Source organism: Panulirus ornatus, chromosome 3, assembly GCF_036320965.1.
Source record: "Panulirus ornatus isolate Po-2019 chromosome 3, ASM3632096v1, whole genome shotgun sequence".
Lineage (NCBI taxonomy): Eukaryota > Metazoa > Arthropoda > Malacostraca > Decapoda > Palinuridae > Panulirus > Panulirus ornatus.
In genome coordinates, this window is record NC_092226.1 from 67,162,366 (window position 1) to 67,185,290 (window position 22,925).

General features: G+C 47.7%; 1 protein-coding gene across 6 annotated transcripts in view; it reads left to right on the forward strand.

Moving 5' to 3' along the window:
* Positions 1–22,925, forward strand: part of RhoGAP100F (Rho GTPase activating protein at 100F) — a 416,326-nt gene that overhangs the window by 19,479 nt on the left and 373,922 nt on the right. For 5 of the 6 annotated variants that reach the window (XM_071688807.1, XM_071688735.1, XM_071688744.1 and 2 more), the window contains exon 2: positions 13,929–14,006. The exons of the other annotated variant lie outside the window; for it this stretch is intronic. In XM_071688807.1, the coding sequence (XP_071544908.1) occupies positions 13,953–14,006 (54 nt within the window). In that variant the 5' untranslated portion in view covers positions 13,929–13,952. The remainder of the gene's footprint in view (positions 1–13,928; positions 14,007–22,925) is intronic. 6 annotated transcript variants of the gene reach the window in all.

Below are 22,925 nucleotides of genomic sequence, written 5' to 3' on the forward strand. Positions count from 1 at the left end.
AGTGGACACTGTATTGACACTACATTGATGCAGTGGACACTGTATTGCCACTACATTGATGCAGTGGACACTGTATTGATGCAGGGAACACTACTGACACTGTATTTGTTGCACTGGACTCTGTATTAACACTGTACTGATGCAGTGGACACTGTATTGACACTTTATTGATACAGTGGACAGGTGATGACACTTGGAAGATGTAGCGGACACTAATGACACTGTATTGATGTATGGACATTGCACGTAGACACTGTATTGATGCTGTGAGTACTTCTGACACATGATGTTGGGGTACAACAGGCGAATCCAGTGTAAAATTAACACAAATTCATTTCTGATTCAATTTTGCTCTTAAGAAGTATTGGTTTTGGTCGCTTTAAGTACGGATGTCAAGTGTCTCAAAAGTATCTGGTGGTTCTTAAGGAGAGAGAGAGAGAGAGAGAGAGAGAGAGAGAGAGAGAGAGAGAGAGAGAGAGAGAGAGAGAGAGAGAGATGCCGAGAAGTAAATCTCGCTCTAGGAGTGATTTTGGTGGGCTAAGGAGACGGGTTTGTGGCCCCTATGGTGTTCAGGGTCGAGTCTTTCGAAATCTAGAAGGGAGGGAGAGAGAGAGAGAGAGAGAGAGAGAGAGAGAGAGAGAGAGAGAGAGAGAGAGAGAGAGAGAGAGAGAGAGAGAGAGAAAGAGAGAGAGGAGGAGGAGGAGGAGGAGGAGGAGGGAAAAGAGACATTCCTAAAAAACAGAAAATATCTGATTTTTGACACTAATATCCAATGGGGGTCACTCCGGGGGAAGTGGTCAAGAAGAAGGATGGCACTTGGAAGATGTGGTGATGGTGATGTGGTGCCAAACTGGCTGGCGTCTGGGGAGGTCATTTTGGATGGTTCTGGCGAGGGACCTGATGATCGCGGGACTCTAGGGAGACTTTGAATGAATGCCAGGGTCCTTCGGTGAGATGACGTCCCCAAATATGAGAATGAAAGACGTGACAAAAGGGGACACACACACACACACACACATATATATATATGTCACCAATGTGATAACTGGGGTCAGCAGGGGATGAGTGAGGTCAGCAGGTGATGACTGAGGTCACCAGGTGATGACTGGGGTCAGCAGGGGATGAGTGAGGTCACCAGGTGATGATTGGGGTCAGCAGGGGATGAGTGAGGTCACCAGGTGATGGCAGAGGTCACCAAGTGTCATGAGGGAGGAGGAGGAGGAGGAGCAAGGTCGGGAGGTTGGCTTCGGAGGCCAAGTAATGATTTCGTCTTGGCGGCCGGGCAGCTGGTCTTGGAGGCCGGATGGCCTGGTCTTGGAGGCCGGATGGCCTGGTCTTGGAGGCCGGATGGCCTGGTCTTGGAGGGATGATGTATTCGTTGCTCCGTCACTTGGTAATCTTGGAGGCCGAATAGTTGGAGGAGGCACCGACCGAAGGACGAAGTGAATCGTCTTCATGTGGTTCTAGTAGGCCAAAGGTACTTGGTAAGGGCCACCGAGAAACACATCTATTGTTCTGACGTGGTGATTCGCTCGTCAAGCAGGTAGTTGGTGGGGGTATAAATAAGTCTTAATATTCATGGGCCAGTTTGCTAATGCTATCGCCTGCGGGAGATCAATTGTCTGAGTGGAAGAGGTGATGCTGCTTGCGATAAGGGGCGAGTATCGTAATGAACTTGACGGATGGTTGGGTCTCCTTGGTGCCACAAGACATGGCGGGACGGAGGTGGGGTTTGGGTTTGTGTTTTCGTCGTACATTCTATGAGATTTGGTGTTAATGGATTTGGATTAATTGCGAATGATCCGAGTCAGGAAAGTGATGCGATGTATTTCAAGTTTCCCTTTTTGATGGGGGGCGTCTACTTCAACAGAATGGTGGGTGAGGGGAAGGTTTTTTTTTTTTGTAGATAAACAGGTGATCACAAAAAGGCCAATTTGTCCAAGTCTTCACAAGACCAGATGGTTAGTCGCGAAGAGAGAGAGAGAGAGAGAGAGAGAGAGAGAGAGAGAGAGAGAGAGAGAGAGAGAGAGAGAGAGAGAGAGAGAGAGAGAGAGAGATCTATTTCGAGTTATGGTGAGAAAATAAGCTGGCTTTCAGAACCCAGCTGGCGGGTCTAGGTCGAGGAGTGACGCTCTCACTGCCTCCGGAAAGACAGGTGGCTTATCTGAGGAACCAGAGCCTTGGAGAACAGGTGGCTTGTCCGAGGAGCCAGAGTCTTGGAGAACAGGTGGCTTGTCTGATGGGTCACTGATATAGATTGTGAGAATCGATTTTGCCAAACGATAATGTGCAAAATTGCTAAGTCTAGAGAGGACATTCAATCCACCTTTGAAACCTATAGGAAGTTCGCGGCCTTCCCTGAGTGTGGAGGAGATGGAAGTTGACCCATAAGATATTGTTATCATTTTCCGTGACGAAAGGTCGTCCGGAACTACAATGTCAGGTGATGGAGACCACCACCTCCTCACTTCGGGAGAGGCGTAACCCAATCGTCCTCCCAGTACCTACCCGTCGCATACTGTCGCAGCCTCTCAGGCTAACCTCTCGTCTGTTCCCCCCTCACTCTCACTCACCTGCCCTGCACGGCGCTCTCCTCAGCCAGGGCCAGTGTTCTTGCTGAGGTCAGAACCCCGCTTGGGGTCTGCTGCCTCACGTGTGTCTCAGCGAAAACCATCGCAAGATCCAGCCGAATCCTCAGTAGCAAAATGAACCCAGAGTGTCATACTGCACACTCACGACTGTCACACTGCACACTCACGAATGTCACACTGCACACTCAAGACAGTCACACTGCACACTCACGACTGTCACACTGCACACTCACGACTGTCACACTGCACACTCAAGAGACCAAGCCTCATCCTCAGGCCATTTAGCATGAAGATCCTCACGAGTCAAGTCCCATTATATTCCTCTGGGTCGTTGGCAAACACCAAGATTAGACACAAGTCAATGGTAATTTGTGGAGAGACGCCCCTCACTGCTGCTGCAGTGGGTCGTGTTTATACTAAAGCCTCTAACAGAACATCCCCTTAGTTCCGTACTGGGACTATAGCAGTCCATAGTTAGTTCTCTGGTCCTCGACGATCCCTGGGTGAGGTTAATCATGGCAATCTTGGGGTCTCGGAAAGAAGAAGTTTTCCCCACCCAACAAACTTTTCCCTTTTTCTTTATTTGGTCCCAGAAACGGATCGGTATTTTCAGAGAAACAAAGACTCATTGGAGAGTCAGCCTCCCCATGGAACACTTTTTTTCCCCGCCTTAAGTTCGCTCATTGTCAGAGAAGATTTAACACAGGACGAGGGGGACGTTGGGTCCAGATTGTGAGTTTAAGCACCACACACACACACACACACACACACACACACCATACTCCCCCTCAACTGAGTCGCCCGGGGAGGCTGGAGCGGGTAGACGGACTCACAGTACCCCTAGCGTCTCCAACGAGACGTCCACAACCAATAGCGCAAATATGCACTTACGACACCCAAACATTTACACACACACACAGATGCGCCATAAACATTCCAGAGGGAGCTGCTGGGAAATCTTTGGTCCCCCGGAAGGCACCGGAGCATCCGCGGGGGAATGAATGGGAGCGATTGTACAGCAAGACCCTCATCAACAGGAGAGGACTGGGAACGTACGAGTTGTGGCTTGGCTGAGGGCGCTGGTCCGGTGGAGTGTGGTTGGCCGGCCTCTCGTTGGCCTGCGGGAGGAGGAGACGAGGTGCGTGGCGCTGGCCACCGCTACGGGTGTTGATGGATGGTTGTGTCTTGTCCAGCGATATGAATGGTGATGGATGGTTGTGTTTTCAGCCTGAGGACCGCTGATAACATCCTTACAACCTTTTGTCTGTCGGGACACTTATACTTCCACGACCATCTATCATTCTCTCTCTCTCTCTCTCTCTCTCTCTCTCTCTCTCTCTCTCTCTCTATATATATATATATATATATATATATATATATATATATATATATATATAGATAGATATAGATAGATAGATAGACAGCCACCTCCCCTGAAGCGAGAATTTCTCTGACGAGACTGTACTCAATTTTCTCAACTGACGCTGATCCAGCCTTATGCCAGAGGTGACTCTCCACTCGCGGCGTAACGTTACCCAAGCAGGCAGAGTTCGGTAACACGCACACGAATATGATTGCACGAAAGGTGCATTTCGTGGCGTTACCTGACGGTGTTCTGGTGTTGTGTACGACAAGGTAGGAGCCAACAGCACTCCCGGTGTTTTGGTCCGTGCACGAATCTTCACCATCACGACGCTATGAGAGATGGACACACACACACACTCACTTCCCTAGACCACAGTCATTATCGTGGAGATGATGGACACGTAGTGAGGCGAGCCGCACTTCTCGTACGACGGCCATGGGGGAGGAGGAGGTTATCAAGGTAAGACGCCCGACCTTCCCCGGCTGACACAAGAGATAAGCAGCGAGACTTGTGTGTGTGGATACAGCTCAGGTTAAGAAGCTTTCCTCATGTGAGGGACTCCCAACCAAAGTCCTTGTGGCGACTTATGCCCGAGGTCCACCTCTCTCTCTCCCCTTCTCCCTCTCTCTCTCTCTCTCCCTCACTCCACACTCCCTTCACGAGGCCTTCCCCCACACTCCCCTCGACCCGATGTTTCCAGCCTCTTTTCCCCCTTACCCCTTACAGGAGCAGGATCCACTCGACGAAACCCCCCACCCTACCCAGGCCTAACTACAAAACCCCCCTTACTTCAGAGAGAGAGAGAGAGAGAGAGAGAGAGAGAGAGAGAGAGAGAGAGAGAGAGAGAGAGAGAGAGAGAGGTAGTCGTCTAGTACACGTATCGGAATCTCCGTTCAGTCTGGTTCTACCCCAGGGAGACACTGGGCCATGTTGAGCCATATCAGAGGGAGGTGGTGGTGAGGGGGCAAGCTCTGGTTCGTGAAGTCACTCAGGCTGGTGCGTGAGGCGTGCTCGCTGTGCCAGTGAGGAGCAGCTCAAGGACCAACGCTGTGCAGCTGGACCACTGTGCAACGGAATCCTTGCACAACAGGACCACTGTGCAACAAGACCATTGTGCAACAAGACCACTGTGCAACAGACCCACTGTGCAACAAGACCATTGTGCAACAAGACCACTGTGCAACAGACCCACTGTGCAACGGACTCCTTGCACAACAGGACCACTGTGCAACAGAACCACCGTGCAACTCTGTGGTAGGAATATAGCTGGGGACTCGGGGAACACATCCAGGTGGGTCCCCTCGTTCACGAAGAGGTGTTCGCCAGGGGTCGGGTACCCAATGCAGACCGTCGCCAGAGTCCCCGTCTCTGTTCGCTGGTGCAAGTGCTGTGCTGTGCTGTGCTGTACTGTGCTGTGCTGTGCTGTACTGTGCTGTGCTGTGCTGTGCTGTGCTGTGCTGTACTGTGCTGTGCTGTGCTATGCTGTGCTGTGCTGTGCTGTACTGTACTGTGCTGTACGGTGCTGTGCTATGCTGTGCTATGCTGTGCTATGCTGTGCTGTGCTGTGCTGTGTCGACCTCCTCGCTAGCGAGCACTTGATACCCTGATCATACGCTGATCATACGCTGTGACCCCCTTAATCGTGCGCTGTGACATCCCTCATCATGCGCTGTGACCCCTCTGATCACGCGCTGTGACCCCTCTGATCACGCGCTGTGACCCCCTTAATCGTGCGCTGTGACCCCCTTAATCGTGCGCTGTGACCCCTTAATCGTTCGTTGTGACCCCTAATCGTGCGCTGTGAACCCCTCTGATCACGCGCTGTGACCCCTAAATCGTTCGCTGTGACCCCTGATCACGCGCTGTGACCCCCTTAATCATGCGCTGTGACCCCTCCTGGCAGGGGTTGCGTGAATGCGGGGGTCGGCTTCTGGGTCGAGGAGGCGGCCCATGTTGGCCAAAGGGATATGTAAATAGCTTACACCGCGACTCGCCCCTCAACCACAAGTCCCAGCACATGTGGGTCCCCAGCCACGAGTCCCCCAGCATACGTGGGTCCCCAGCCAAGAGTCCCAGCATATGCGAGTCCCACCCACAGCATACGTGGGTCCCCAGCACACGTAGGTTCCCAGTCACGAGTCCCCAAGCACACGTGGGTCCCCAGTCACAAGTTCCCAGTACATGTGGGTCCCCAGTCACGAGTCCCCAGTACACGTGGGTTCCCAGTCACGGGTCCCCAGCACACGTGGGTCCCCAGCCACAAGTCCCCAGTACACGTGGGTTCCCAGTCACGGGTCCCCAGCACACGTGGGTCCCCAGCCATGAGCCCACAAGCACGCGTGGGTCCCCATCCACAAGTCCCCCAGCACACATGAGTCCCCATTATCCGAGGTTAAACCTTAGCGAGCAATTTTCACGACTTGGTCCATCAGACAGGTGCTGGTCCACCTGGCCCCACGTATTGGTCCACCATGACCAGACTGCGGTCCACCTGGCCCCAGGTAGTGGTCCACCATGATCAGGTTGTGGTCCATCATGACAAGATTGTGATCTACCATGGCCAAGTTGTGGTCCATCTGGCCTTAGGTACTGGTCCACCATGACCAGCCTGTGGTCCACCTGGCCCCACGTACTGGTCCACCTGGCCCCCAAGGTACTGGTCCACCGTGACCTACGCTACAAGGAACCCCTAGCGAACCGTCATGTTCTTTGCTTTGTTTGTGGTTTGACATTTCATTTCCAGACCTGTCACCTCCCGGCTCCCAGTATGACGAGCTGGGGCGCCAGCCTCCGGCACCAGCAGCGGTCCACGGCCACAGAGCTCGCTCCCCCTCACCTCACACCCGGGACCCAGCGCTGGTCCAGACCATCAGTGGTGGTCCAGACCTGATGTACCGGTTCGAACCAATCTTTCTCGAGTGATTTGGTCGTCCAATCTTCTTCGTGGGGGTGGGGGGTGGGGTGCAGTCCAATCTTCCTGGGGTGATTGGTCCAGAATTCCTGGTGTGATTGGTCCAGTCTTTCTGGGGTGATTGGTTCAGTCTTTCCGGGGTGATTGGTTCAGACTTCCTGGGGTGATTGGTCCAGTCTTTCTGGGGTGATTGGTCCAGTCTTTCTGGGGTGATTGGTCCAGTCTTTCTGGTGTGATTGGTCCAGTCTTCCTTATGTGATTGGTCCTGTCGTCCTGGTGTGATTGGTCCAGTCTTCCTTATGTGATTGGTCCAGTCTTCCTTATGTGATTGGTCCTGTCTTCCTGGGGTGATTGGTCCAGTCTTCCTTATGTGATTGGTCCAGTCTTCCTTATGTGATTGGTCCTGTCTTCCTGATGTGATTGGTTCAGACTTCCTGGTGTGATTGGTCCACTTTGGTGATTGGTCCAGAATTCCCGGGATGATTGGTCCAGACTTCTTAGTGCGACCGGTCCAGTCTTTCTGGTGTGACTGGTCCAGTCTTTCTGTTGACTGGTCTAATCTCCCCTAGTGTGATTGGTCCTTAATGGTGATTAACTGCCAATCATCAACCATTCTTCTTACCCGTAACTAATCATTTACTTCCTGAAAAACCATTACAGTTTGAGAGAGAGAGAGAGAGAGAGAGAGAGAGAGAGAGAGAGAGAGAGAGAGAGAGAGAGAGAGAGAGAGAGAGAGAGAGAGAGTGCTCCACACTTCAACAATAAACAAATTACGTCTATAAATCTCTGATATATCAAGCCAAAAATTCATTCGTACATCACTACCGGATCTCTCTCTCTCTCTCTCTCTCTCTCTCTCTCTCTCTCTCTCTCTCTCTCTAAAAGAAAAAAAGATAATGAAATGACTGGTATGTCATCATTTCTCTGGATCAGTCGAAATATTTTGGTGGTTGCAGTACATACACAGACAGAGGGACGCCCCGTGGGATAAGGGGGGAAAAAAACAGGGAAAAAAAACAAATGAGGAAAAAAATTATCTTCCCGCAGGGAAATTATCCTGGACTATCAATATTAAAAATCATAAACTTCAAAAAAAAGATAAAAAATCATGTTATTTTGATAAGTAAGAGAAAAGAGAGGAAATTGACGATGAAGGAAAATATCAGGAAAAAATTTTGGAAAATATGCGAATGGCAAGTTTTAGGGATTTTCTTTTGTTTTTTTAGGTGAGGCCAGTACCGGTAACATGACTTAAATTTAGGGATTTAAGTAGTTTGATGTTGGCTCTTTGCTCTGACGGTCTCTGGCGGCTAATTTGGGTACTAGATCGCAATGAAATTAAAAATTTCAACAGAGGACGGTCTGTCAACCATATCGGGTACAGTACTGGTTCATCTTGCCCCGTCATTGGCTTCCATCCAGAGCAAATCTTATGAAATTTCAGCCAATCGGAGACACTTCTGGCCATCGTAGGCATCGGATCGCCACGAAACGAAACAGGTCGATCGGATCGGCACGAAACGAAACAGGTCGATCGGATAGGCATGAAACGAAACACGCCGATCAAGAACGAACCGCAGGTCGTGTATGGAAAGTTTCGTTTCGATTGACACACAAGGGTGGCGGAGGAGGACGCTAGAAATGTGAAAAGTTTTACAGCCAGGCGACCAAGGAAAAGTGATAACCAGAGGTTCACTCAGGGAAGTATTCGAAGCAGGTTCATATGTCACAAAGCTTCGTATGAATCAGCAGACAGTTTAGTGACGCAAGATATCACCTGGAGCATCAGTAATAAATTTGCTTTGGTCTTATATATATATATATATATATATATATATATATATATATATATATATATATATATATATATATATATATATATATATATATATTGGAAAGGATCACAATTTTGCGCGTGATCAAGACAATCACATGTTTACCAAATGGCGTCCTAGCTTCGTCTCTTCGATGTATGTCAACTGACTGTTATATTTCTCTCTTATGTCTCCCCTGATGATGTGATTATTACACGAAAGTGCACTTGGGACCTTATCGTGTTTCATTTTCCCCGTGGACTCATAGGAATATCTTGATCACGCGCAAAATTGTGATCCTTTCCAACATATGTAAATATGTTGGAAAAAAAAAAAAAATACTAAAACTGTAGTTGTTATTAAGGGGAGTCATTTCCATCAGCTGAAAGTTTGATAATTTTGAAGCATCACATAATGATGACAAAGGAAGGTTTTGCATGGAAAATGCTTCATTTGGGAAATGAATATAACTTATGCTAGGCTATACTTCTTAAGATCAGATATTTTGGTACCTGGAAGAAATCAAGTCTTGGGTAGTTTGTGGTTGGCAAAGACTAGTAGTCTAAATTCTAGAATAATTGTTAGTTTGTTCTACGTACATGTAGGTTGTATTCTTTGAAATTGAGACAAATTCAAATTTGGTGAAATTATGCTTTGTTAAGTTAGATGTGACGTGGTTAGAAGTGCTTGATATTTTGGATGCTTGAGATACGTAATTTTAAGTTCGTCTTTAGCGACGTTAACTATTTCTGAAAGGCTTGGATAACTCTCTCGGAACCCTTAAGTCTAACCTATAGGTTCTTTGAAGAAAGACTAAGCTAACTCTCTCGGAGCCTTCGAACCTAACGTAGAGTATTTTGTAATTTATAAATAGGTTTGGAACGTAAAGTTTGGTTTGGAACGTAAAGTTTGGTTTGGAACGTAAAGTTTGGTTTGGAACGTAAAGTTTGGTTTGGAACGTAAAGTCAGGTTTGGAACGTAAAGTTAGGTTTGGAACGTAAAGTTAGGTTTGGAACGTAAAGTTAGGTTTGGAACGTAAAGTTAGGTTTGGAACGTAAAGTTAGATTTGGAACGTAAAGTTAGGTTTGGAACGTAGAGAAGTTAGGTTTGGAACGTAGAGTTCGGTTTGGAACGTAAAGTTAGATTTGGAACGTAGTTAGGTTTGGAATGTAGAGAAGCTAGGTTTGGAACGTAAAGTTAGGTTTGGAACGTAAAGTTTGGTTTGGAACGTAAAGTTAGGTTTGGAACGTAGAGAAGTCAGGTCTGGAACGTACAGAAGTTAGGTTTGGAACGTAAAGTTAGGTTTGGAAAGTAGAGAAGTTAGGTTTGGAACGTAAAGTCAGGTTTGGAACGTAAAGTTAGGTTTGGAACGTAGAGAAGTTAGGTTTGGAACCTGGGCGGCCGTCTACCTCCTCCCAGCGGGTGACTCAGCGCTACCCACCCTGGTGGAAGCCTGCTAGACTGCATGTATACCTACGTGTGCGGGTGGTGGGTTGTGGAGGGACGGCTCACGTCTGGCAGTCTAGACCTGGTCCAGGAGGAGGAGGAGGAGCAGGAGGAGCCCGCCCGCCCGCGCCTCCCCCCGCCTCTCACTCCTCACTCTCTCGTCCCCCTCCCTCCTTCCCCATAGGATCAGGACCTCTCAGGACACACCAACCCCACCACCCTCTCCTTCCCCCGCCCTCCCTCCTCTCAACCTGGGAGGAGGAGGGAGGAGAGGAGGAGGAGGGAGGCCGCCCCCCTCCACACACACACACCCCCATGACCGGGGGAGCAGCCGCTGCCTCCGCCGCCTCCCATCCCCTCCTCCTGCTGGCGGGTCAGGTCCGTCTGCCTTACCTGGGGGTCTGGGGGAGGGCTCTCTCTCTCGCTGAGTCACCCCTGCACCAGACCCACACTAGCCTCCGACGCTGGACCATCCCGCTGGACCGTTGGAGGCTATCTGGACCGGTCCAGAGGGGGGGTTTCTGAAGCCGCCAAGAAGACCTAACCGAACCTGCGTCTCAGACCAGGAGAGAGGACCACAGTCCTCGCCAGAGACCAGGTGTTTCCGTGGAAAGCGGTCAAAGAAACCAATTTTTAGCGGTCTCTCCCGAAGACCATACAAGGCGTTACAGACCACACAGGCGAGGTGGTCTATACCCTTAACGAAAAGAAAAGAAAAAAAAAGAGAAAATACAAAAGTTTCTGATTTTTCCCCTGAGCAATCTACATTTTCTCTTATAACTAAACGAGAAAACTCTCTCAGCGTTCCCAACCTCCCTTCAGTTCCAAAAATACTGACATTTAAACTCACACAAAAATTATATATAACTTGCATTTTCTTCAGCATTTTCTATAAAAACTACAAGCAATAGGATAATATAATCTCATTTACTATACCGTGACGTACGATTGGACGATCCTGGAGATGTGTAAACAAACACTGGGGATGACACAGTGGTGGGGAAAAGATGATCCCAAGTGACACCTTGATGCCACACATTGATGGGGTTGTAGGGTTGTGTTTTTAAGCCTGAGTAGTGTGTGGGGGTACGTGACACACACACACGGGCAGACACCCACCTTGCAACAAGGATGGTACACGAAGCTAGGCTGGTTTCAAGAGACGTCTTCATCGGCGACTCTGTCATCTCATAATTGTGTGTGTGTGTGTGTGTGTGTGTGTGTGTGTGTGTGTGTGGAGGAGGTTCAGCTGAGAAAAGTAAGTCATGCAACTAAAATTCTTTTCTTTTTTTTTATGTCTGAAGTCATGTAGGGATGAATTTCCTAGAATTACCTATTTATTGTCTTACCGTCCCTCTTGCTGTATCGTTTTTTTTTTTTCATTTTTTTTCCTTTTCGTTTTTAGCACAGCCACAACTACTTCGTTTTACTTCTGTGAAATGTTTTTCCAGCACTTGTTGCTGGTGTGTGTGTGTGTGTGTGTGTGTGTGTGTGTGCTTACATCACACATGACACGAAGGATCAGAAAAATGAAACGGGGAAAAAAAAAGGTGGATGCGTCTTGCTCTCTTCCCCGGCTGACCACCAAACCCCCTCGCCTTCACCCGGTTGACCAGCGCTGGCTTCCCCGGCTGACCACCCGCTCACCTTAATGCAGATTCGCACACAGACATACGAGTATATAGAGTCATGGTGAAGCTATAGCAAATGGCGTATCTTCTTGGCATAAGCTACTGGTCTAAGCCAGTTTGACTGGACAAAACACCCCTAAATATCACTAAAGAAGCCAGAGAGGGAGGAGCACCTAGGCGGTGCTGTGGTTAGCTTTGCCGATAGCTAATCCAGAGGCTAGGTAGGGTTCGTTCGTTCCCCGGCGCGGGCAGACGGCACACAGCTCCCCCCAAGTTGTTCATCCTTCCTCCCAGCTGGCAGACAAATGGATACCAACTTCGGCTGGGGGGTAAAGCTCCCACAGCTAGCTATGACGGGCCTGGCCACCGGACGGCTTGTAAGTCAGCCCGAGTTAACCCGGGGGTGTCCACGTCCAGCGATATGGCCCCCCTTCACTGTCAGGCTGGACAGCATACTAAAGGGTGAGACGTTTTACTTCTTATGGTAGAAAGATGGACAATACGCCATGGTGGTTTTTTTTTTAACGAAATTCTGTGATTTTCATAATCTTTAGCGTAGGATTTCCTCTTTTTTTTTTTTTCATTTAGGGGTTCGTTGATTAGAGAAAGAGCCAAATGTGAAGGTCATTTACCCCCCCTGGAGCCCAAATCTTTGTCTATGCCAAGAGTTTTTTTACATATACGTTTTACGCCATGGTGTGCGGGTCGTCACCACAATACATACAGACTTTACCCAAGTCAGACCAAGATATCAGACAGATGAATCTCCTGAAACGGTCCTATGTAGAGAGAGAGAGAGAGAGAGAGAGAGAGAGAGAGAGAGAGAGAGAGAGAGAGAGAGAGAGAGAGAGAGAGAGAGAACATATGAACGCGGATTTTCATCGAACTAACACAATACCTTCCAACAAGCCAAGACTCGAACCCAGGACCTTGCGTGGTAGTCGGGAGCGCTAAACGCAAAGGTCCTGGGTTCGAGCCCTGACTGTTGGAGGGTATTACGTGATTATATATATATGTATATATGTATATATATATATATATATATATATATATATATATATATATATATATATATATATATATATACTCCCTTTATTTTGAGCAGATCAGGTATCATTAATGATACAATTATTTAAGTGATATAAAGTAAATACTCACAAAAATATCTAAACCAAAATGTTAGTTCTGAAGTCGCTCTGAATAATCAAATAATATGCTTAAAAAACAAACAAACAAACAAACTTTAGAATTCTTAATGAGTGGGTTTTTTTTCTTTTTTTTATGTCAAGTTCTTCAACATCAATACAAAAGTTCGGGACATTTTTATTCCTTGAAAAATTTGTCTCGTTATGACTTGTGTAAACTTTATATCACTGGACCATTTCTGAAATGCTATAGGGAAGTCCCATTTTTACACCTTGTCTTATCCTTCAAAATAAATGTATATATATATATATATATATATATATATTTTTTTTTTTTTTTTTTTTTTATACTTTGTCGCTGTCTCCCGCGTTTGCGAGGTAGCGCAATATATATATATATATATATAGGGGATTAAGAATACTTCCCACGTATTCCCTGCGTGTCGTAGAAGGCGACTAAAAGGGGAGGGAGCGGGGGGCTGGAAATCCTCCCCTCTCATTTTTTTTTTTAAATTTTCCAAAAGAAGGAACAGATGGGGCCAGGTGAGGATATTCAAAAAAAGGCCCAGTCCTCTGTTCCTAACGCTACCTCGCTAACGCGGGAAATGGCGAATAGTTTAAAAGAAAGAAAAAAAGATATATATATATATATATATATATATATATATATATATATATATATATATATATATATATATATATATATACATAAATAGCTTTTTCTAAAAGAAGTAAAGAGATAAAGTATCTACATTATGAAAATAATACCAGTTAGTACAGTACAGTTAGAGTTACTTGACTACATGTTGTACACAGTTATCCAATTAGTGAGACATAACTGTACAGTGTGTCACAACATCCAGTTATGTACGTGGGTGTGGCAACACCCACGTACATAACGTACAGTGGTGCCACATCTAGATACATAACCTTACAGTGATGCCGCCACCCACACCCACGTACATAACCGTACAGCGTTGCCACATCCAGCAACTGGGTGACTTTAATTTCTCCTCTTCTGCAGGTAGGTGGAGGCTGCTTCTGCTTAATGCCGGCCGCAGCAGCGTCCCCTGACGAACGCCTGAACGCCACCTATACCAAGGTAGCCAAGAGCTTTTCGTACACTGTACACCCCCACACATCCACCTCTTTACCCCCCCACGCCACGTCTATGTGTGTACCTCTGTGTGTACATGGGACACCCACATGATGTACACGGAGCCCAACTCTTACGTGCACCTACGACCATTCTATGTGTAGATTAGTCAGCACCTTGTAGGGTTTGGATCTATCGTGGCCTCGCATGAGTTATAGTAGAGTTGTTGCTTCACATGAGTTGTTACAGATTCTTGTTGCTTCACATATGTTGTCACAGATTGTTGTTGTTGCTTCACATATGTTGTCACAGATTGTTGTTGCTTCACATATGTTGTCATAGATTGCTGTTGCTTCACATGAGTTGTCATAGATTGTTGTTGCTTCACATATGTTGTCATAGATTGTTGTTGCTTCACATGAGCTGTCACAGATTGTTGTTGCTTCACATATGTTGTCACAGATTGTTGTTGCTTCACATATGTTGTCACAGATTGTTGTTGCTTCACATATGTTGTTACAGATTGTTGTTGTTGCTTCACATGAGTTGTCACAGATTGTTGTTGCTTCCCATGAGTTGTCACAGATTGTTGTTGCTTCACATGAGTTGTCTCAGATTGTTATTGCTTCACATATGTTGTTACATATTGTTGTTGCTTCACATGAGTTGTCACAGATTGTTGTTGTTGCTTCACATATGTTGTTACATATTGTTGTTGCTTCACATATGTTGTTACATATTGTTGTTGTTGCTTCACATGAGTTGTCACAGATTGTTGTTGCTTCACATGAGTTGTCAGATTGTTGTTGTTGCTTCACATATGTTGTTACATATTGTTGTTGTTGCTTCACATGAGTTGTCACAGATTGTTGTTGCTTCACATGAGTTGTCACAGATTGTTGTTGCTTCACATGAGTTGTCACAGATTGTTGTTGTTGCTTCATATATGTTGTTACATATTGTTGTTGTTGCTTCACATGAGTTGTCACAGATTGTTGTTGCTTCACATGTTGTCACAGATTGTTGTTGCTTCACATGAGTTGTCACAGATTTGTTGTTGCTTCACATATGTTGTCACAGATTTGTTGATGCTTCACATGAGTTGTCACAGATTGTTGTTGCTTCATATGAGTTGTCACAGATTTGTTGTTGCTTCACATATTTTGTCACAGATTTGTTGTTGCTTCACATGAGTTGTCACAGATTGTTGTTGCTTCATATGAGTTGTCACAGATTTGTTGTTGCTTCACATGATTTGTCTCAGATTATTGTTGCTTCACATGAGTTGTCACAGATTGTTGTTGTTGCTTCACATATGTTGGCACAGATTTGTTGTTGCTTTACATGATTTGTCTCAGATTATTGTTGCTTCACATGAGTTGTCACAGATTGTTGTTGCTTCACATGAGTTGTCACAGATTGTTGTTGCTTCACATGAGTTGTCACAGATTGTTGTTGCTGCTTCACATATGTTGTTACATATTGTTGTTGTTGCTTCACATATGTTGGCACAGATTGTTGTTGCTTCACATGAGTTGTCTCAGATTGTTGTTGCTTCACATATGGTGTCGCAGATTGTTGTTGCTTCACATATGTTGTCACAGAGTGTTGTTGCGTCACATACGTTGTCATGGTCTGACTTGCAAAAACTGTCACAGACTACATCTGGTCCATCAAAGTTGCCACGTATTTCCTAGCAGCCATAATTTGCCATAAGCTGTTTCTTGCCCTTAAAAATAGCCATAGAATGCACCTGACTCGTGCAAATTGCCATGCAATGATTCATCCTCTCCACAAATTGCCATAAAATGCTCTTAGTTGAACATACGTTGCCACGGAAAGAATCTGGCTCGCACGTTGCCATATAATACCCTCTGGTTCACACGAGTTGTTCCTCTGTCAAAAGTTGCCGCAGGCTGCTTCTGACTCTCAACGTAGGTTGCCATGGAATACTCCATGTCCCAAGGAGCTGCCATACAACGCTCCCTGGCTCACACAAGACGCCGTTGAATGCTCTCTGACTCATACAAGTTGCCATATCCCAAAGAAATACAAAGAAATTGGTCTGCCATGCTCCACAGACCACGCAAGTTGCCATAGTATATCTCTATCCATCCTAAGTTGCCTTGGAATACTTTCTGGCCCACACAGATTGCTGTAGAATGCTTGCTAACCCAAATATGGTGACATATAATACTCTTGGACCACACTAGTTGCCATAAAAACGCTCCTGGACCACATAAATTGCCATAGAATGCTCCCTGACCCACGCTTGGTGCCAGAGGATGCTCCTCGGCCCACATAAGTTGCCACTGAACGCCTCTTGGCCAGTACAAGTTGCCATAGAATACTCCCTGGTTCGTATAAGTTGCCATAAAATGCTCTTTGACCCATACAAGGCTGCCATAGAGTACTTCTGTCCCACACTGGTTGCCATGGAGTACCTCCGTCCCACACAAGTTGCCATAAGAGTACTTCCGTCCCACGCAGGTTGCCACAGAGTACTTCCGTCCCACACAAGTTGCCATAGAGTACCTGTGGTCAGCGGGTGTTGGCACAGAGGCCTGCTGGCACAACAGGCACACACACACACACTGTTGCTGGCCAGAACCCCACACCACCTGAGGTCAATGACCCCCCCCACCCCCCCTCCAAGCATCCTGTCTACCCCCTCCCCCGTGCGCTCTCCCCTCTCTCTCTCTCTCTCTCTCTCTCTCTCTCTCTCTCTCCGTTTCTCTGTCTCTTGTCTTTCTCATTCTATCTCTCTGTTTGTCTTTATCTGTCTTCTCTTTCTCTCTCTCTCTCTTTCTTTTCTGTGTCTGTCTGTCTGTCTGTCTCTGTCTGTATCTGTCCTCTTGACGCAGTGCCTACAAACTCGTACTTTTTGGCGAGGTTTTATCTTCGTCTGGGCGTGGTCCCTCGCCAAATTTAGTGAGAATTAAGTTCCTCCGTCTTCAGAACGGTCTCAAGTTGGTGGAATATTTCTTTTTTTTTGTTTCTTTTCGTTTTTCTCCCCCTCAAGTTCGGCTCTGGTTCAGTCTGTGGCAGTCTGTGTCCCGAAGGGGTGGGTGGAGGAGGAGGCGTTGTTCTGTTATGTCTGTGTATCAGCGTAGGTGTGTCCTGGTGTGTGTATGTGTGCGTGTGTGTGTGTGTGTGTGTGTGTGTGTGTGTGTGTATGTGTGCGCGCGCGTCAGCGTCTATGTCACGATGAGTCTGCTTCTTGGTTTATTAAGCCAGTGTGTCTGTATGCGCATCATAACATCTGTGTCTTACTATGCCTTACGTTCTGGATCTGTAGAACACGGTGTCTCTGTCTGTTTCATCCCTGTGTCCAATGTGTCTCCATTCCAGTGTGCCTCTGTCCACGGAGTCTATGTCCCAAGTGGTGGTACGCCGTCCTGGCTGTGTACAAACACTTCTGTGTTTCGTCTGTTCCTCACCGTCTGTAAGAAAACGTCAAATTCGAAACCAATTCATTTCTTTTTTAGTATCTGTATATCTGTAGACCCGTCTGTATGTCTGTAGATCCGTCTGTATGTCTGTAGACCCGTCTGTATGTCTGTAGACCCGTCTGTATATCTGTAGACCCGTCTGTATGTCTGTAGATCCGTCTGTATGTCTGTAGACCCGTCTGTATATCTGTAGACCCGTCTGTATGTCTGTAGACCCGTCTGTATATCTGTAGACCCGTCTGTATGTCTGTAGACCCGTCTGTATGTCTGTATACCCGTCTGTATGTCTGTAGACCCGTCTGTATGTCTGTAGACCCGTCTGTATGTCTGTAGACCCGTCTGTATGTCTGTAGACCCATCTGTATGTCTGTAGACCCGTCTGTGTATCTCTCCGTCCATACCACAGCTTGGTTTGTGTCCAGACATCCCTAACTCAACACATTTTATTAACCAGAAAATATGCAAGACTTTCCATTCCTTTCCGTGTAGGTCAAAGGTCAGAGGTCATATATATATATATATATATATATATATATATATATATATATATATATATATATATATATATATATATATAATCTATACCTATCTATCTATCTATCTATCTATCTATCTATCTATCTATCTATATATATATATATATATATATATATATATATATATATATGTATATATATATATATATCCTGCAAACAATTTAGATGAAAATCACGTCTCGAAAGCTCGGCAGAGTTTGGAGTTTAGCGACAGCAAAACAAAAGGTAACAGGAACAAGTTTGGACACATGAATGGATCCTGACCTTCACTAGGGATGCATGGGGTTAAGAAGTCAAAGGTCAATGTCGCAGGTCAACAGGAAGAGGAAGGTGACCTTCACAAGGCACTTGCATGTGAGGGGAATGTCACTGTGTCTTTAAAACACACACACACACACACACACACACACACACACACACACACACACACACACACATATATATATATATATATATATATATATATATATATATATATATATATATATATATATATATATATATATGCATACTTGATCACCGTTTCCCGCATTAGCCAGGTAGCACCAGGAACAGACGATGAAAGGCCACATCCGCTCACATCCATTTCCTAGCTGTCATGTGTAATGTACCGAAACCACAGCTCCCTATCCACATCCAGGCTCTACAGACCTTTCCATGGTGCACTCTGGACGCTTCACATGCCCTGGTTCACTCCAATGAGATAGCACGTCGACCCCAGTATACCACACCGTTCCAATTCACTTTATCCCGTGCGCGCCTTTCCCCCTCTTGCATATATATATAATTAATGAAATGGCTGTCACTAGGGGTTTCATTTGCCTGTGTTGTTTCAACAAACTTAAGATAAAGAAAAAATAACTTCTTTAACCTGATGGTACGACCCTTGGGTTTAACGGCCAGTCTTACCCCAAGGGTCTTAGAGATGTGCTCTGGGGTCGTCCAAGCGTGTTCCACAGTCGTACCACAGTGGTCCAGGCATTGTAAGGTAAATTCGATGCACTTCCGTTGATTTCGATAGGGCTGAGTACACTGGGAAGGCTGGGTAGTTTGGGAAAGGCTAGGCTGGGTAGTTTGGGAGGGCTAGGCTGGGTAGTTTGGGAAGGCTAGGTAGTTTGGGAAATGCTAGGCTGGGTAGTTTGGGAAGGCTATGTAGTTGGGAAGGCTAGGCTGGGTAGTTTGGGAAAGGCTAGGCTGGGTAGTTTGGCAAGGCTAGGCTGAGTAGTTTTGGGAAATGCTTGGTAGAAAGGATAGCTTGGGATGGCTGGGCAAATTGGGATGGCTAGGTAGTCCGGGTTAGAATTAGACCCAACTTGGTTTGTGGTTAACCTAAGTTGGGCTGGGATGAGGAGCAAACTGGACCAAGTTAGGCTGGGAAGGGGAAAGTTTTGGAGAATTAAAATGTCTGAGGTCAGCCAGGTCTTAAATTTGCGACGCTCCTCCTCAGCATGTACGTCGCGTCGCATCTTTAATGTGTGCAACGTGTCGTTTAAATGCGTGTCGTTTAAATGTTTATAACGACGAGTCGGAAGTCAAACGTCTGCGACGCGCCCTTAAAAATGTTTACGGTGCGTCAGGATTTTAAATGTCTGCGACGCACAGTTTAAATGTCTGCGATGGGTCGTTTAAACGTCTGCAACGGGCAGTTTAAATGTCTACGATGGGTCGTTTAAACGTATGCGACGGGCTGTTTGAATGTCTGCGACGCGCAGTTTAAATGTCTACGATGGGTCGTTTAAACGTCTGCGACGGGCTGTTTAAATGTCTACGATGGGTCGTTTAAACGTCTGCGACGGGCTGTTTAAAGTGTCTGCGACGCGCAGTTTAAATGTCAGCGACGGGCCGTTTAAATGTCTCCGGGGGCGCGTCGGGTTTACACTTCTGCGACGCGTCGTGTCAAAACCCACTGCGCATCGGGTTTATTAAACGAGTGCGACGCGCGTTACTGAAAAAAAATGTCCACAGCGCGCGTTCAGTTTTAGCATTCGGGACTTTGCGTGCGCAGTGCGGTATTCGATGGACTGAAAACCTTCTCCTTTACACGATAATTATATAGACTTGGGTACACTCGAAGGTACAGGAGGGAGGGGAGGCGTGGGGTTGTTGGGAGGGCGCGGGGGGCGCGCCGCTCCCTCGCCTCTCGAGACGTCCACGTCAGGAAACTGACGTGCACGTCTCGAACGCAAAAAGAAAAAGAAAAAAAATAAACTATTCACTTTCGTCTTGTTTCTGATATTTCCCTCTTTACTCAGGTAATAGAAAACGTGAACTTCACCGACACAAGGAGGGTGTACCCCACGAAATACACCCTACACTCCCTGTTCCTGTTCTCTCCTGAAAGCAATCTGTGCATGTTGTACTTAACGGAAATTATACCTTCCGTTCTCAGAAAATATTGTACGTTTCTTAGGAAAGTATTCTTAATCCCGGGAAACTGTGTTGTATTATTAAGTCTATCTGGCTTTTGGTGGTAATAGATGACGTATTAAAACGCATGGTTACGTCTGCCGGGTATAAACTGATACATAAGCATACACTGTGTGGTCATTAATTATCGTGTTAATGATTTACACCGAGTGTATCCTTGTATAAGGGTGTAGGGTCTGGTGTAGCCTGGTATAAGGGTGTAGGGACCTGCTGTAATCTGGTATGGGAGGGTGTAGGGGCCTGGTGTAGCCTGGTATGGGAGGGTGTAGGGGCCTGGTGTAGCCTGGTATGGGAGGGTGTAGGGGCCTGGTGTAGCCTGGTATGGGAGGGTGTAGGGGCCTGGTGTAGCCTGGTATGGGAGGGTGTAGGGGTCTGGTGTAGCCTGGTATGGGAGGGTGTAGGGGCCTGGTGTAGCCTGGTATGGGAGGGTGTAGGGACCTGCTGTAATCTGGTATGGGAGGGTGTAGGGGCTGGTGTAGCCCGGTATGGAGGGTGTAGGGGGCTGGTGTAGCCTGGTATGGGAGGGTGTAGGGGGCTGGTGTAGCCTGGTATGGGAGGGTGTAGGGGCCTGGTGTAGCCTGGTATGGGAGGGTGTAGGGGGCTGGTGTAGCCTGGTATGGGAGGGTGTAGGGGGCTGGTGTAGCCTGGTATGGGAGGGTGTAGGGGGCTGGTGTAGCCTGGTATGAGAGGGTGTAGGGGGCTGGTGTAGCCTGGTATGGAGGGTGTAGGGGGCTGGTGTAGCCTGGTATGGGAGGGTGTAGGGGGCTGGTGTAGCCTGGTATGGGAGGGTGTAGGGACCTGCTGTAATCTGGTATGGGAGGGTGTAGGGGCTGGTGTAGCCTGGTATGGAGGGTGTAGGGGGCTGGTGTAGCCTGGTATGGGAGGGTGTAGGGGCCTGGTGTAGCCTGGTATGGGAGGGTGTAGGGGCTGGTGTAGCCTGGTATGGGAGGGTGTAGGGGGCTGGTGTAGCCTGGTATGGGAGGGTGTAGGGGCTGGTGTAGCCTGGTATGGGAGGGTGTAGGGGGCTGGTGTAGCCTGGTATGGAGGGTGTAGGGGGCTGGTGTAGCCTGGTATGGGAGGGTGTAGGGGCCTGGTGTAGCCTGGTATGGGAGGGTGTAGGGGCCTGCTGTAATCTGGTATGGGAGGGTGTAGGGGCCTGGTGTAGCCTGGTATGGGAGGGTGTAGGGGCCTGGTGTAGCCTGGTATGGGAGGGTGTAGGGGCCTGGTGTAGCCTGGTATGGGAGGGTGTAGGGGTCTGGTGTAGCCTGGTATGGGAGGGTGTAGGGGCCTGGTGTAGCCTGGTATGGGAGGGTGTAGGGGCCTGGTGTAGCCTGGTATGGGAGGGTGTAGGGGCCTGGTGTAGCCTGGTATGGGAGGGTGTAGGGGCCTGGTGTAGCCTGGTATTGGAGGGTGTAGGGGCCTGGTGTAGCCTGGTATGGGAGGGTGTAGGGGCCTGGTGTAGCCTGGTATGGGAGGGTTGCCAGTAACTCTATTGATCTCTATGGGAGATAGCCCAGCAGAACGCCCCCCACGCTGCTCCTGCTCCTGCTGCTGCTGCTCCTCCTCCTCCTCTTCCTGCTGCTCCTCCTCCTCCTCTTGCTGCTGCTGCTCCTCCTCCTCCTGCTGCTGCTGCTGCTCCTCCTCCTCCTCCTTCTCCTGCTGCTGCTGCTGCTCCTCCTCCCCCTGCTGCTGCTGCTGCTGCTGCTGCTCCTCCTCCTCCTCCTGCTGCTGCTGCTCCTCCTCCTCCTCCTCCTCCTCCTCCTGCTGCTGCTGCTCCTCCTCCTCCTCCTTCTCCTGCTGCTGCTGCTCGTCCTTTCCTATTTCTGCTGCCTGTCACTGTTGTCTGTCACTTGTATCTGTCACTGTCACCGATCCTCTGCTCCCTATCACTGTTGCCTGTCACTCTTATCTGCCACTGTCACACTTCTTCTGCCTCCTGTCACTGCTGCCTGTCACTGTTATCTGTCACTGTTAAGTGACCTGTCTGTGGTTTATGTCTTCTACTGCCTGTCACTGCTACCTGTCACTGCTACTTGCCACGGTCACCCGTCACTGCAACCTTCCATCTTGTCACTGTTACTCGTTACTTATGCCTGCCACAGTAACATGTTTACCAAATGGCGTCCTAGCTTCGTCTCTTCGATGTCTATCAACTGACTGTTATATTTCTCTCTTGTGTCTCCCCTGATGATGTGATTATTACGCGAAAATGCACTTGGGAACTTATCGTGTTTCACTTTCCCCCGTGGACTCATAGGAATATATATACGTCTTCCCCTGCCTTCTGTCGCCCGGTCCCACAACAAACTTAGAGAGAGAGAGAGAGAGAGAGAGAGAGAGAGAGAGAGAGAGAGAGAGAGAGAGAGCGCTATGGACAGCAGCAGGCGACCTCCTCAACACTTAACTCGGATAATCCGAGCCAGTGATAAACGACCACACATGTGAGAAATGATTGTCAACGGCAAATGACAGAGGCGTATGGCAGACCCCTGGACGATTGCAGACCTACC